Raw genomic sequence first — 16,859 nt, 5'->3', positions numbered from 1 at the left:
AGAGAGAGAGAGAGAGTGAGAGAGAGAAAATGCTTAGCCCCAAATGCTTTGCCAAACAGCTTTATCCTCCTCCGTGCCATAAATCATCAGCGCGAAAATAAAAAGGGAGAGATTCCAAAAAAATAAGAAAAGAAAAAGAAAAAAAAGAAAATTTCGAAATCCCGTTTCGACTCTCTCCGGAAAACTGTGTGTGTCTGAGCGGGACACGCGACGTGCGACGTGCACATTTCCCCGAAGGCGATGCCGCGATTTTATCAGGCTTGATATCCATAAAACAGGATTCCTCGCGGAAACTTGCTTAAATCCTGGGGCCTCGTTAATCTTCGTATCGGCAAAGCCCGAGCTTTCGTCGGGTTACTTTATCGCGACGGTTAGCGAGGGATACATCATTATCTCGGTATGGATCCAATGATGCTGCGTCGTTTCGAGTGAGAGAGAGAGAGAGAGAGAGAGAGAGAGAGAGAGAGAGAGAGAGAGAGAGAGAGCAAGGTCTCGATACGTGTTTTCAAGCAACCGCTGGTGTTATCACGGTTGCGGCTGGCTTCGTTAAAGCATCGAGATAACGTTGTTTCGCCGCGGTTAGACAAAAGCGGCTTTCTCCCTCCCCCCTCCCCCCTCTCTCGAAAATCGGCCGGCTGTGTTTAATCGGCAACTTGGGAGTCGTTAATCTTCATATCCAGGGGACCAAAGGGTTGGCCAGGACTTGAGAGATTTTGCTTGGACGGATACTTTGATGAATTCGCGAACTCCTCCTTATAGCTATACGGGTTTCCCCTCCGATTTCTTTGTGTTTCGTTTCGAAAGATCGATCGTGCACCGAGGAAACGAAGAAAAAAAAAAAAGAAAAAGAAAAAGAGAAAAGGGATAATTTAGGAGGAGGATGGGAGGAATGAGTGGAGCAATGGCCGACTTCTTGATACCTCCCTTTCTCGTCCAAGTTAGATAATTCTTACTTTACTCGCTAATACGCCATTTTATCCGTAATTCCTACACATATAAATTCTAAATCATTCCGTGCTCCGGGCAGCCGACCAGCTTGAATAGGATTCTGCGCGGCTGGAAACTGGATATGGAACTCGTGTTTCATCTCGTAAAACTTTGATGAAGTTGGACGAGCTTTATTCACCTAAAACCCTCCGCTTCATCTTCGTGTTGTGTCAACTGAAATTCTCGCGACTTTTTGCGAAAGAATGTTACGAGAAAGAAAAGAAAGGGAAAGAAAAGAAGAGGAAAAATATATTTCAATCGGGTTAAAAGTCTTGGAGAATGGAGCGTTTCGATTCCTTCGATCCCCTTGAACGAATGATTCGATGAAAATTTAACCCCGGTATTTGTTACGCCTCGATGGTTGGTATGGAGCTAAAATTGAATGGCCTGATTGTGGAATGTAGGCGAAACGGGTATTTGCAAGCTACGCTAGTTTAATCTCGATGAGCCGAAGATAAGAGGATAATCGTCAATGGCACACGTCTAAGAGAACGACTCGTGTAGGGATGAAGGCTGTCGATACACATACGAGACTCTTGCACGAATAGGACGATACTTATCATCTCTCTCGAAGTGCGTCGATCCATTAGCAGAGACTGGCACAAACGTTCACATTCAGCCGATGTTCAGTGTATCCCTTTACCTTGTCAGTATATGTCAGTCACACGAAATACTCGGTGAATGACAGTTTCCCCAATCAACAATAAGTGTATTTCTGTACACGCAACGTGATCCAAAGTTATCGAACACGTACGTGTATATGTACATATCCACTTGGAGATGCTTCATTATCGGTTATTAATCGATACGTTTAATCTTTCCAAAGAGCGTCTCAGCGTTTTCTTCTCGTTCGAGATGAAATAAATGTTTCGAAATTTTTTCGAGATGCGATAAAAAAGAAAAAATTCACTTTTTTCACACGAGCGAATGAATTACTCGATAATTTTTCATGAAAAAAGATGATCTTCTTGGCAGTTTCTGTTTAACCACATGGGAGCAGAGATAACTCGGTGAAGTGTTATTATGCAACGTGATTGCTCGATATCCACTCACGGGAAAATTAATCTGTCAACTCGACCATTAATATGCATACTTCCGGTTCGACAGCAAGCAAGATGGCGTACCCTAACGTTCATCAAAGTCTGCCACACTTTGAGACATGCACCTCTCGAATTTAAAACTTGCCTCGGCTTCATAACTCGCCCCCTCACCCCCTATATTACGGTTAATAAACGAATCGTGCCTCGCCAACGGCTGGCTCCGTACCCCACTTGCACGGTAAACTTAACAAAATCGTTATCGGGGCTAGAAGAGATTACAGCTTATAGTCTTAAGCTTGTTTGCCTCTCGAAATTTGAATATTTATTAGAGGAAGAGTTATAGAGGCGTCACTTTGATCGAATCCTCGCCAATTTTACTTTTACCAATTTTACTTTTCAAATTTTTTTTTTATTCGAACGAGACGTATTCGTTCTTTTCATCAAGCGTGGAAATCGATCTTGCGAACATTCTTTCGGAATATTTCATCACATCCGCTGTGGCAATACCGTTAAGCTCATACGCATAAATCGACGCATTGTTTTTATTCGTTGTTCAAAACGGTGCGCACGGTGTCGAACACGGGAGAAAAGATTGCCGCGACATTTCATAACCAATTTCTGTGACGTACATCATCTTGATAACCTACACGGGTCGGGAAAAAGGCGAGGGTCGACGTGGTAACGCGTGCCATTATCACGCATACTTCGAATTGTTCCCCTTTCTTCGAAACATTCCTCTATATTCCTTCCCTTCTCCATCCCTTCCCGAATAAAAATGGGAAACGTTGAACTCGGAAAAAAATAACGAAAATACGAAAAATCTCATCGATTCTGATTTTCCACTTATTTTCTCAATTTTTCAATTTAAAAATAATCGCGGATTTTTTAACCGGATCGTGACTCGCGAAAAATATCGCATCTTTGCACACAAATATATATTTTTCAATATTCTTTGTTCAAAATTCTATATTTATGTTACGTGGCTAAATTAACGAATCGCCGCGTATATAAATATTGTACAATATATATGTTTATACACGTTATAAAAATACGACAAATCCGACAGGTATTAATTTCGTTCGAGCTCGTGGCAAATATTTGAGAAACCGTTGAACGCGGTTTACGCCGTTCCTTCCGTCTCGGCGTTCGTTCGTTCCCGGGCCAAGCTCATTAACTTATCAACCGTGACAGTTGTCGGCATCGTCGCGTTTCGAGAAGACGACAATGCCTTTCCCGCAGGAGGAGGAAAACAAGAAGAGGAGGATCAAGGGGATGGAGGAGGAGGGGGAGCGAGGGAGTTGGAGCAAGTGGAAGCTTACGTTCCCTGGTAATATTCATAACTCGGAAGCGGCTTACTCTCCTCTTTGTCTCTCTCCCTCTATCTCCCCTACGAATCTTTGCCACGGTCGATATTTAAATTAACCGGCCACTCGAACGAGTTTTCCCTCTTTTCCCGCCATTATAAATACAATCTTGAGCGCGAATATTCGCGGTCCCGCATCCTATTAATCGTTCCATCCCTCGTCCTTTTTTATCCTCTCTGCGATGAAGGAAAACTTTGGAGGAAAAACTCGAAGGTTTCTCTCTCTCTCTCTCTCTCTCTCTCTCTCTCTCTCTCTCTCTCTCTCTCTCTCTCTCTCTCTCTCTCGATCATATCGCGCTCGATTTCACTCCGATATCAAACGGACGTGGTATAAGCATCAGAGGGATTCTCGTTTCGTTTCGATTTCATTTCCGTCCATCTTTCCGGAAAAGTGCATTTTCCAGTTGCATTTCCTATCGACTTCGTCCGCCTATTAACCGGTGCCGCGATTCACGGCCACAGCCTCGATAACCAATTTATTTTCCGGACGATGATGTAACATCGTAGGGAGGGAAGGTTCGAGAGAGGTTCGCGCGACACCGTTCATCAATTTGTGAATTTCAAAAAAAAAAAAAAAATAAAAAAAAAAAAAAGGAAAGAAAAAAAAGTTGTTCGGTGGAAACGATTCTAAAATTACGTATCGACGAAGGAAGCACGATAATTGCAAGGCTTGTTGAATTAATCGATAGGTAGCCGGGGTAACGAAATGGGGAGATTTATTAGTCACGGGCTAGAATATGCAAAACAGTTACGAACAGGCGTCGAGTTATTTGTGGTTGACTAACGATGAAAAGTTTATTTTACTTGTAGAAAAAAGAGAGAGAGAGAGAGAGAGAAAGGAAAAAAAATGGCAAATCGGTGCCGCATGAATAAAGAGTGAGCGGATAGAAAGCGATTTTAAATAATTCATATTCGTCTCGATATAACTCCAGTTGCTCGAATATTCGTTTTTTTTTTTTTTTAAATTTGTCTCCAAAACTCGACACTTTTCATTCGATGAAAACACCCAAAGACTTAAACTTCCTCGTGTCGGCTCGAATCGAAACAGTATTCCGAGGAGGAGACTCGGGGCTGGAAGAAGAATCAATTAAATCGATACTGGTTCTCTCCCGACAGCGATTCTCATTAGCGTGCCACCTTTGAAGACCTCGAGTTGCCAGGTTGATGGTAATAGATGCGGCGTTCCACGCGTGCATAGGCTCGTGCACGGTTCACCGGTGACTGTACATCATTCCACGGTATCATGGTAATGGGCAGTCGAACACCGATATCGATCCGTCCTCCGCATCTTCCGTCCTTTCGCCCTTTCGTACCGAAAAGTGGCCGCGGGCGTCGTGAGAACAACTTTTTCCAACGATGCGCCTCGTTAAGTCCACGTTATCTCGTGTTCCATGCCCTCTCTTCTCCCCACATCCTTTTATTCCACCTCTGCTTGCCGATAACGGTTCCCATTCTCGAACCAAGTTTTCCAACCTTTGCTATTTGATGCCTTGCGAAGATGCGTCGTGGCGATTAGGAGGAGAACGAACGAATTTAAACGGATTTTTTAGATTTTTCCTTTAATTATCCGTTGTACGTAAATGTACAGGAGGAAGCGAGAATAGTCGTGATTCCATATTTTACAAAATTTCTCTTACGATTATAATATTTATTCAATAGCCGAATGGAACGATGGAAGAAGAAGATTTGGAATCGATATTATCATTTGTAAAATGGATTATTCACAAAAATCTTGGATTTAATATAGATTTTTCTCATCTCTACGTGGATACTCTTAGAGACGAAAATAGATAGACGAAGAAGATCATCGATTGAGATTCAGAAGCGACGATTAGCTTGTGCAACGTGACAACCGATTTTTCAGGCTAAGGGTTAATCGAGGGAAACGAAACTGGGCCGATAACATCGATTGCGCGGCACTCATGTTTTATTGAATACGCTCGTTGGCCGCTCTCTCCTCTCGAGTCGGCACTCGACCAAGAAAGAAATCGTCTCGTTGCCGACGATGCGCCACAGATTCTTTCCCCTCTCACGGTCAGAAGCGCGCGAAACGCGAAACGACCTCGTTAGCCAACCGATTTCATCCGCGCTTTTATTCGCCATTCTTCTCTTCCTACGTTTTTCACTCTATACATATATATCTCTTGTTCGTCGAGAAACATACCCGGATGGAGATTTGCCCATGTAAGCTGTCAAGATGGAGCGTTTAACGTTCACTGGACGAAATCTGGAAGAAGAGACGCGATGAAAATGGGTCAAATTAGTCAAAGACGAATTATTTTCTAAGGAGAAATAATTGGGAGAGCGATTCTCTGAAATTTTAAAACATATTATACATGTCTTGCGGATGGAATAATGTCCAAACGACGAGAGAAGCTATTTATTTTTTCAGATAAATAAATCGTTTATTTGTTTTCGAATGGCATTTTTGCGGATGGCAATTTGCGAAGGATTACGTAGACACGTTCCACAACATAAGCGAAATATCTCGCGCTGTACCTGTAGATTCAAACTGAAATGGCATCGCGGACAGTTTATTAGTAAGACGAATGGAGCCCAAAGGATTAATCAGGGCGGTTGGATGATTTAACGGATGATTTAGTAGTGTCGAATTTTGCCTGACATCCGTGTACATTCCTAATTTGCCGATTATCCCGCTTCGAAGCGATAAACGACGAGCGATTATTTAAAGGATTTCCCCCCTCCCTTTTTTTTTTCTCTCGAAAATGTGGAAACAAAGAGCATCGTGATAAAACTGGAAATAACCTGGAAATAGTTATAAGAGAATTTCACGGAGATCGGCCCATTTTTCATCCCCCATTTCCGGTAGCTGTTTGCTTCGAACACATAATATAGAACCGAACTACAATATCCAACGATACAAACCGATATTTCTACCTTCCCCGCGATTAGCGGCAAAATTAATTGGATCGACGACCAAATTAATTGGTCCAACTTTGTTGATATCATACATTCCATAAACGCGAAACCGCGAAGGTTATTGGTCTCTTTTGAAAAATGATTCATTGATTTATCGCATCAACTTTTAAAACTCTCGATTAATCTCATCGAGGATGATCATTTCGATTATATTTTCTTCTTCGATGCGTTATATTATATTATATGTCAAAAAGAGAAGAAGTTAAATTGTAAAATCGGCTTTTTAAAATGGCCTTTGTAAATATCTTCTGAATATCTGCTCGTTACTTGCAATATTGATCGAAAGAATGAAAGATCGGACGAATAATTTTCTTAGCAAGTTTGTACGAATTACAAATTAATATACAATATCTTTTCGACGCGACAAGCACAATTCAACGTAAGGAGAATTATAAAATCTAAAAAATCTACAAAAATACGTTAATTTGGTATTCTTTTGACAAGCACGATGCAACGTATTGGGTTGTTGTTCACGCGTTCATGAACAGTCGAATTCGACAAATTCAATCTCGTAGCAATTTCTCGAATTGTTATTCGTCGATCAGTTCCTTTACTTTGTCCTTATCAGTTTCGACTGATCTTCCAGAACGTGGCGCATTTTTAATATCGAAATTGTCGGAACGAAATTTTGAAAACCAGTTTCGTCATTAGCGTACCGTTAATATACCTCCTCCATAGACTTGGCGTAACTTTTTTCTTGCCAGCATTCTTACTTTTTCGGTAATAAAAAAATAAAAAAGTATGCTGAAAATGTTTCTTTTGATTTTGCATCTTTATTATCACGCACGAAAAACACAATCGCGCAGAATCAAACGAATATTTTTCTTATAAATAAACCATTAAACGCCAATTCTCAAAATATATAATAACTATACGGTTTAGAACGAAGTTGGCTGGATAAACAACTAGCGACACTCGTGTGAAAAAACGAAATTACTTTCCGAACAGCCCAATAAAAAAAGGGAACTCTATCGATGCATAAGTCAAAAATTGCGAAACGTCTGCAAAATTAGATTAATTTGCATATACTTTAGCACGATGTATATATATTTTAAAGATAAGAAAAGAATCTTTAGCATCCCCTTTTCTCGAGCTTCGAATCGATGATCGCGCAATTTGAAATTCGTGGCGAAGCATTCTGGCACATTCCCAGGCAGGGTCGAAGTATTTATACAGAGGCTGCAATCTACCCTTTGGTAGATAACAGCTGATACCGATTCTGTTTGGTCTGCCACTTGATAGAGAGTTCGTAACCGCGGACATTATCCATTTCGGTGCCGGTTCCCTGCATAGGTTAAACTGAATGGATTAGAACCCATCAGGGAGTGACCGATTAAAGGAGGCAGCGATCCGATTTCCGAGTCGATCGCCCGTGATAATTTTAACCTTTTCTCCTTGACATTTAAGTTATTACGGCCGAGTTCCTCCCATGTTTTTTTCCAACCGATTTTTTCCAACCGATCGCGAGTCGATCTTTCGACGAATTCGTTCAGATCCGAGCTAGCTGAAAGATTATTAACGTTTTAGTACATTAAACTTTATATAAATTAATTTTACTCGTTATATTTCTCTATCTCTCGAAAAGTGATAATAAAAAAAATTGAAATTAGGTGTTGCATGTCGGTAAACCACTTTTCTTAACGCTATTCACGAGACGTAGTTACGGATCGTTGAACAGGAACAATTGATTTACTAGAATCACGCGTGAGCTTTTTAAAGTAACACTTCGGGGAGGGAGAGTTTTGTTGTGCGCGTATGACAGACGGCGCGTTAAGATTAAACACCCGTGCGCTTGTTGTTGCAGCGTATAAATCACAAGGAAAACGTTATAAAACCTAGCCAACCCCTGATAAGCTGTTAGATTCGTTAGAGCACGCGTTCCAGACACCCCTCTCAGGTAATTAAAAAAAAAAAAAAAAAGAAATGCATAACCTTTCGCGATACACGCGGGTTACCACTTTTTTTTTCTTTTTATTAATCAGAACGATCAATTTTTTCGTCCCTGCTTTTCGCGCACCAAGTAATCCGTTTAATTTCTCCCACTGTGACAGCGAAAAACATCGTGAAAATATTACAACGATTTCCTGGAATGGATTATTTCTGAAATCCATCCGAGTTTGAAAAAAGATTTGCAAACATAAAAAATTATTTCTTACGTATTTGTAATTACAATTATCGCGTATTGCAAAAAATTGCAAAAACAAGTTTATAATCATTAACAATCGTAATACGATTAAATCGAAGAAAAAACAAAAGTAATATTTTAGCCACGAGAAGAAAGAGAAAAAAACATCATCAATCGATTGGTTATTACAAAAAACGGGTAGTGTTTCAAGGGCCTCGTACTTTTACAATTGATCGATGGATAGGGATTTCTAGTGTAAAATAAATTTGTACACGGGTGAACGGATATGCGTGGCATTATTTTATAATCGGGGGGGAATCTCGGGGGGAAGGAGGAGAGAGTGAAGGATGGTGAGGAGGGGAAGGAGGAGGATACAGGAGGATACACATACGAGGCCCCGATTTTTCCCCATTAAAGCGAACGCGAACCATCCTCCTGAACGGGATTGCCGTCATTCATCGTTCGGGCGGGAACTCGGTGGTGGTGATGCCATCAGCGCAAATTACACGGCGCATTTTACGTCACAAATAGCGGCGTTGCGTGGCATTTGCTGGTCGTGGACTCATTAAACGAGCCTTTCCCCTCTCGTAATGCCTCTCGACAACCGCCGTTGCTCCGACGGCGCAACTTGTACCCTCTCCTTCCCCTCCCCTCTCCGCGGCGCGTCACGCCGCCCCTAAATAAAACCCGCTTGTTGCCCTCCCCCTCTTTTTCACGACTCCGCGAAAGGATTATCGTCGCGGGAATGGGGTGAAATTAGTTGAGTGACGGCGCGTAAAATCCTGTTGATCGTCGAGAGGATGTAAAATATCTGGAAAGGAGGGAGGGAGGGAGGGAGGGAAGGAAGGAAGGAGAAGAGAGAGAAAAAAGTTGACAAAAATAATAATAATAATAATAATAATAATAATAATAATAATAAAAATAATAATAAAAAATAATAATTTTCCACGAAATGATAATGATAGGTATCGAATTTTCTTGAAAGGTCTGTTGATAAATTTGCTTCGTGTGAAAATTAGGAAATCTGTAAATAAAATTTTGGAAGATTCGTGTCGAGGAATTATTGCGATTCTTTTGATTAAAGAATGATTAAAGGATAGAAGATTTTCGTATCCTCTCGCAACTCGAAGTTTCCTTTTATCGCCACGCCATCCAATTTTCTTCGGGTATTCTTCGTCGTGTATGTATTCGTATGCGCATATTAAAGTTAATTCCATCCGAAGTCGGCGACAAGCGTTGGGAGGATGGCTTGCGAGACGTGATCAATTAGGGATAGAATCAGCTGGTTTAACCCCCATTGGCAGTTTCCAACTGTAGGGAATTATCGTTCGGTCGGGTTAGCGATAAGCTTGGAACCCTCTGACCAGATTACTTCGTTGTTTTTCCCCCACCCTCCAAGGATCGATTTGTCTTCCACGCGTTGAAACACCCTTCCATGCACACCTTCCGCTCACGCGATCAACCAAGGACCCGAGAAATCATTTTCGAAAGGGTTTTAATTTTTAATTCCTCGATCGATATTACTCGGGCTTCGAAAAAATTTATTATATACCTCGATTAAATCGAAGGTTCCTTGCGAACCTATGGGATTGAAATTATAATTGTCCCGATTTTGATATCTCGTTGACAATTAACGAAGAATTTTTAGCTATTTTTATTTTTCAATAGAAAATAAAAGATATTATTTGCGAATTGTCAGAAGGCAAGATTGTTAAGATTCGAGAATGTTAATAATTTTCATCGATTCACGTTTTTCAGCCTCGTGAGAAGAGAAATGGAAGGGAATTCGACTGTAAGACGAGAGAGAAGAAGTCCCTAGCAGAGCGAAGTTAAGAAGAAGTTAAGTACAAAACGATACTTCGAATTGAGCTCGAATCGAAAGTAAGAGATGTTTAAACGTGTCGATTCGAATCGGTTGTCATTCGAAAATGAATTTAAATTTTCCAGTTATCATCACTTTCCTCGCGGAAAGTCAAACTATCTTACGATATAAAATTGAAGCGAGAGCGAGAGGATTATCCGAGGATGACACGATCGTAACATTTTATAGCAACATCTTCCTCTCGCTTCGCGTAGAAAGGTTTCTTTCACAGTGAAAGAAGCCGATAAAAAACATGAGAACGATCTCCAAAGCGATTTTCCCGGTTACAAAGTGTCGTAGATACTACTATCGTAGGGGTGGCCCTTTATCGGCGAATTCGAGCAGACTAGCAGGAAAGGGTTGGCTTGAAACGAAGCTTTCGCCGGAAGCTGCCTTTTTTTTTTTTTTTTTATACGGCTTGGCCCGTGCTCCATTCACCCCTTCGTTTACGTCTAACGCTTTAATCTTGGATATTCCATCGGTTATTTCTAGACGTGGTTGTTAAAAAGGTTAGTCCGACGCTAATTATTCCTAACGGTCGGGCGAGTAAAACACACGCCGCCATCCCAGACACGCTCCAAGCGGGGTGAATTACCCCGTGATTCGATTAAAGAGACGCGATTTTCTCTGGCTGGCCGAAGAAACCTCTCTTTTGATCCCCCTATCTTTTCCACCGTGTATCGCTAAACTCGTGCTTTTAATATTCAAATAAACCACCCTCGCCTTCGATATCTCTCGTTCGAAACGTTCGCCAAACACGTCCCCCCTCGCCTCTCTCTTTCGCAACCGGCAGTGGATCGAAATCTGGTCGGATATGTGTTTACTCTCCTTTCGAAAATACGGGCCGCGTGGATTCGGATGGAATACGTGTAGAGAAATTTAACCGATTTATAAACGGGATACGATTCACAAACATTATTATGAATTGCGCATTTTGATAAATCGCGTCGTTTTTAAAATTTATCATCCGAAATGGTTGGAATCCTTCCGCGTGTACGTGTTTCTCTTCGGATTTTAGAACACTTTAATTTTACACGTCCATCGAACGAAAACTAAATCTTTTTTTTTTCTCGTTTTGCTCTTAATTGAAAAAGAAGAAGAAGAAGAAGAAGAAGAAGAAGAAGAAGAAGAAGAAGGAGGAGGAGGAGAAAAGTACTCACCGTCTGGCACCGCGTGGCTGGTCATCAAGAAATTAACGCAGGCCGCCCCTGTACCGTGTCCAATCAACGTCACGTTCCTAGGATCGCCGCCGAAGTTGCCGATGTTCTCCTGCACCCAATGGAGCGCCGCGATTTGATCCATCAGACCGTAATTCGCCGGCGAGCGTAAGTGCGAATCCGTGTTAGCGTTTAGAAAGCCTGTAATCGAGACAAGGCTGGTTATGTTTGTTTGCCTCGCGGTTTACGTCACGATCACCAAGTACCGCGACTCCCTCCTAATTAGACCCCATTCGAATCGTGTAAAATATTACCAATACTTTTTCATTTCTTTCTTTTCTATTCCAATTTAAAAACGACATTTCCATCCCTGACTTCGTTCGTCGATCCTAATCGGCGAAATTTCCTCCAATTTCCTCGAATTTCATTTCAATACGGCGGATAAACGGATTGAAATGAGTTTTCAACGACTTCGAAAAACGGCGAGAAAATGGCGAGAAACGCGAAGGTATCGCTTCGAAACGACCGTTCTTGACCCAGACTGGGGGACTCGAATTCTTCATCCTCCGCTCAAATCCGCTTGTAAACGCGTGTAAACGAATACAGGGGCTCGTTCCGGCGTTGAAAAGCCGGCAGAGGCGCAAGGAACGAGCGTGGCGGGCCGCTTCAAAGGGGACGAAGCCACTTCAACCCCCCTCCCCTGCGAAAGACACTTTTGACCGAGCAGCCACGAGCTTTCCCGCTCGTTCTTACGATCCCGCTCATCCGTAAATACTATTTCAATGGGCCGGTATCAATCGATACCGATATCTCGCCCCTTCCTCCCCCGCGATATGCAAAATAGAACACCCCGCCGTAGGGGAATAAATCGTTCGATTATTTGATCAGCGAACGCGCCCGAATTCGGATTCATTGGCATTTAATTGGAGCCGATGCTTTCCCGAGAATTTCTCGCTCGATTTTTCTTTTTTTTTTTTTTTTTTTGATTTTTTTATATTATATATATATATATATATTCTTCTCTATATACCTATGTCCATACCTATGTCATATACCTATGTCTGAAAATATCGTCGCCACTATTAACGAACGCGTCGTTGACGCGAGCAGAATATTTTTATTCCGTTTAAAAATATTTAACGCCGATGCACGCGATTTTTGCGAATTTTTTTTTTTTTTTTCGATTTGAAATTTTTATTTCCCCCGATACGGTGTATATCGGTGTGCCGGTATATATAAATACCATCGTAAGGATTTATCCGATATTTTTTTTTTCCAGAGTTTGCGCATCGGTGGGGAGGGGGGGAAAAAAAAGAGAGAGAGAAAAGCGTCGTTGGAACAAAGGGAGAAGTTTCGAAATGGGATGGGATGGAGAGAAACAGAGGTAACGATAATTCAACTGCGTACAGTAAGTCAAACTTCCGAATGATAACTTGGAACATCTGTTGCGATACTTAGCGAAGCAATAAAGAGTTTAATGAGTTTCGGTGTTCGAGTTAAACTTTCCTACCGGCTACCCAGTTAAGAAGCTTTAACTTGAAAAGCTCGGTCTTATTGGACTACAATGATTGGAACCGATTGGTGAAAAGATGCGTGAAACAACATCGGGGAAAAAAGAAAAAAGGAAAGGAAGAAAAAGAGCAGGTATTCTTACATAACGCGACAATGTTATATATCACACACACGTCGTTGATTTAGCATTGATGTTGTCATTTAGCTTTTTTTTTTTTTTTTTTTTTTTTTTCAAATTGAACAAAAGAAGAAAACGAATTCGTTTTCGTTTCGTTTCGAACGAGTTTGGAACGAATAAACAAATAAGAGAGAAACGAGGGGCGCGGAGGAAGGGTGGAGGTTCCTTTCAAAAATTCGGACAATACACTCGACACGACTCGATTCGCACCCTTAACCATTTTATCCCCCCAGCGATTGCTCGTTCGCGCGGCGATAAACGGAATGACTTCTCTCTTGGAAATTCCTTTCGACCGATCCACCCCCCGCTTTGTCCCCTCGGCGCTCGCATTTTTCCACCACTGTCGACGAGCTAGCCGAATTATCGGTTTGGCACCGGTTCCGGGGAAACAGGCGGTGGGATGACGTTGACCTATTTCGCTCATCCGTGAACGAAGATTCTTTTTGCGGAAAACTGATGCGAGACCAGGAACGTACGTCACGCGGACGGATCTCCCAGTATCGTGGATTCGAAGGGAAAAGGTTTCTCGTTTGGTTTGGGATTGAGTAGAATAATTTCGAATCTTTGCGGAATTTTTGGCGAACGAAAATATATTTATATATTTTTTTATGGCATTATTAAGTTAATTTGAAAAATCGATTTATAGATTTGGTAGAAATGTAGAAAGAATCTGTTTTTCGAAATTATTTCGACTTTTTTCTTTTTCTTTTTCTTCAGAGAAAAATTTTAGAAGGATCTAGGAAAGAATCTGAGGAAGAGAAGACGCGATAACGAGAGTTTTTTCATTGATTCGTTGGCGATAATTTTGCAACAAAATTTTGACACTTGATAAAAATTTCAGAGGATAACGATATTATTAAATTTCATTTTGTTTGTTTCAGCGAACGACGATAGGAGGAAATTTGGTAAAATTCTAAAATTCATTGGCTATTTTACTCGTTAATGAAGGCCTCGTTGAAAGTAATTAACGCACACAATCGATCTTGAAACAATAATGTAAATTATCTCGGTGTTCTCGTCGATCGGAAAATCGGTATTTCCAAAACTCTCTTCAGCTCGAAGTTGCGAATTAATTTCAATCTTTACAGCGTTCCTCCCTCCCCTCCCAACAACAACAGTCTTCCAGATTAATACGTTTCGAGTTTCGATGTTCACGCGCATTGGCATTCACGCTTTACGCCGACCTTGCAAACCATGTCGCGAATTCTCTGCAATCAATTTGCCAACGTCGATGCGACATCTCGTCAATTGTACAATTCATACAGAGCGACAAGAATCGAAAGTATAATCCTTTTTAATTTAAGTGGTAACCCAGTTTTTCGAAGCAGGATTTAGCGAGTTATTGGTTTCACTTCACGTGAAATATCACCGTTCTTCGAACCACCGATGCCCCTCCCAACCGAGTTAGTTTCTTAAGTTTCAAACTGCTCGAAAGTACGATGGAAATACGGTGGAAATTATTTTCTTCATTTTTCAGAACGAAGGAACGAAAATACATAGGAATGATATGAAAACGTAATTATTTAATGCAATCTTGCACAGGCAAACTTGCAGGGGAATAAAAATAATAAACTGAAAAATAATTCCATGGCCGTCAACTTTTACTGCAAATAAATCTCAAATCAAAATGGTCGTCGTTTCGATCGAATAACATCGTAAAAATACGCAATTTCGATCCGAATAATACTTTGTCTCAACGAAAGTGTCAAACAAAAGAATACATTACAAGAAAAAAGAGACGCTCTTCTTCGCGAAAAAAAAGTTGAAAAGTATCGATCGTTGTTTCTCTCGTTCCTCAAATGTTTTTTTGAAAAGGATTGAACAAAATTTCCAGGCGAAAATCCGAAGAAAGGGGGGGAGGGATATTAACCCACGTCTCGCCACGTACGAAGTTGGCGAAATAATTCGACGGGCAGCGCGACATTAAGCGAAATTGCCAAGAATAATATAGGAATTTACATTTAATTTCGAGAAATGGAACTGGAAAGCAAGGGAGGGGAAGGATGCCGCGAGGAAAAGGGATACGCGAGGTACGTGCAACGAATTTCTTTCGACCTGAACCTGAATTCGCAGACAATTTTCTCGGCGCACGATCGCCGATAAATTAATTTCCCGTGGAACATGTCAATTAATCGGGTCCAACACCGGTTGGACTCTCTTCAAATTAATTCTTTCGCTTCACGTTCGACGGCCACGAAAATGCACTCCCGTTTATCGAATGAGGGGCAGAGGAAGCTGAATTCCGTGGATCTGAAGAGGATGTGAAATTTAAGGTATTTAATCCAGCATGCTTGTTTCGACTTGTTTATCTGAGATCAGGATCTTTTTCCTCAAATATTCTCCGTTGAAAATTCGTGAATGAGTTGCTTGTCTCAGGAATTCGAAAGACTACGATGCTCGTATTAAAGGGGTTCTTCAAGTTCTTGAGGTGAATTGGCGAAGCGAGTGGCTTTTGAAGAGCGTGAAGAAACGTAAGGACATGAAATGTTGGGAGTATTGAAATTAATTGAAACGTTCAGCCTTCACAGATATGGACGCTCTATACAAGTAATTCGTTAATCAATCTTTTGTCAAGATACTGTACTTTCGAATGGCGATATCGTTTTGAAAATTTTACGATTAAAAAATTCCGAAACAAACGCTTTCGATGGAAAATTTAATTAAACAGTTCGTGATTGATTAAACGATTTTTTCAAACGTCTTTGATACACAAAATTGACGATTATTTTAAACAATCTTGTACGATTTTTACGTTTCAATCAATATTTCGTTATATTATAGACAAGTATTACAAAAAAAAAAAAGAAAAAGAAGAAAGAAAAAAATCATCGATAGGGATTAAAAGGAAAATTAATATTTAAAAAAAAAAGGAAGAATCGATTTTATAATACACATACCGTTTTTAAAGAGCGGTAATGAAACGAGATAAAATTGATTTATCCGATGGGACACCGAAAGTATCAATAAATTTCGGCCAATGTTCATCGATATACATCGGTTCGTTGAACTCGTCACCCGCAATTTCGGTGACAATACTTTGAAATAATCGATGAAAACGAGATTTAAAACAACGCTTACGCTTCTAAACAATGCCCGTTGAATATGTATACCTGATTCACAATTTTTTTCGGATAATATACATATATATCGCGGCTGCAATTTTCTAGGATTTCCTTTCATCCCTCTCTCTCTTTCTCTCTATCTCTTTCACTCGTACTCTCTCGCATCCGGTACAACGTTTGATTGATGATGTTTCCAACTGTATTACCAAACACGCATTCGTTTTAAACCTTTGATCCCTGCACCCGATCCGAATAGACGCGATAAATGTTAAACACCACCGTTTATCCACGCGGATCGAGGCGGACAACGAAATCGAATTGCAGAAAAAAAAAAAAAAAAAAAGAAAGACATATATCGAGAAAGAAGCAGTATAGCAAGATGCAAAAAATTTAGTAGAACTCGAAGCTTCTTTATCTACATTTATCTATATATTATTAGAATTAGAATTGGAATTTTATGAGCGTTCAAAATAATCGTAATTACGCTCTCGATACGAGACTGTACACGTATAAATTGGTATAAAATACCAATGATACGAATCGTGCACGCCACGTTTCAGTTGGCCGTGATGTACGATCGACAGTTGGGGACACGCGAGTAGTTTTCAAACGGTAAAAAAAAAAAAAAAAAAAA

At 40.7% G+C, this 16,859-nt stretch overlaps 1 protein-coding gene and 1 long non-coding RNA gene across 2 annotated transcripts in view; one reads left to right on the top strand and one right to left on the bottom strand.

Moving 5' to 3' along the window:
• The window catches only part of LOC122713460 (neuroligin-4, Y-linked), a 252,666-nt gene that overhangs the window by 24,161 nt on the left and 211,646 nt on the right, over nucleotides 1-16,859 (bottom strand). The window contains exon 3 of the mRNA XM_043933929.1: nucleotides 11,477-11,674. Coding sequence (XP_043789864.1) covers nucleotides 11,477-11,674 — 198 coding nt within the window. The remainder of the gene's footprint in view (nucleotides 1-11,476; nucleotides 11,675-16,859) is intronic.
• Nucleotides 11,516-13,065, top strand: LOC122713462. The gene is made up of 3 exons (XR_006346494.1): nucleotides 11,516-11,641; nucleotides 12,753-12,857; nucleotides 12,932-13,065. It is a non-coding gene; the product is annotated as an uncharacterized LOC122713462 (long non-coding RNA).

Source organism: Apis laboriosa, unplaced genomic scaffold (assembly GCF_014066325.1).
Source record: "Apis laboriosa isolate Shangri-la unplaced genomic scaffold, ASM1406632v1 scaffold23_cov150, whole genome shotgun sequence".
NCBI classification, from domain to species: domain Eukaryota; kingdom Metazoa; phylum Arthropoda; class Insecta; order Hymenoptera; family Apidae; genus Apis; species Apis laboriosa.
This window is presented reverse-complemented; position numbering and strand designations above follow the sequence as displayed.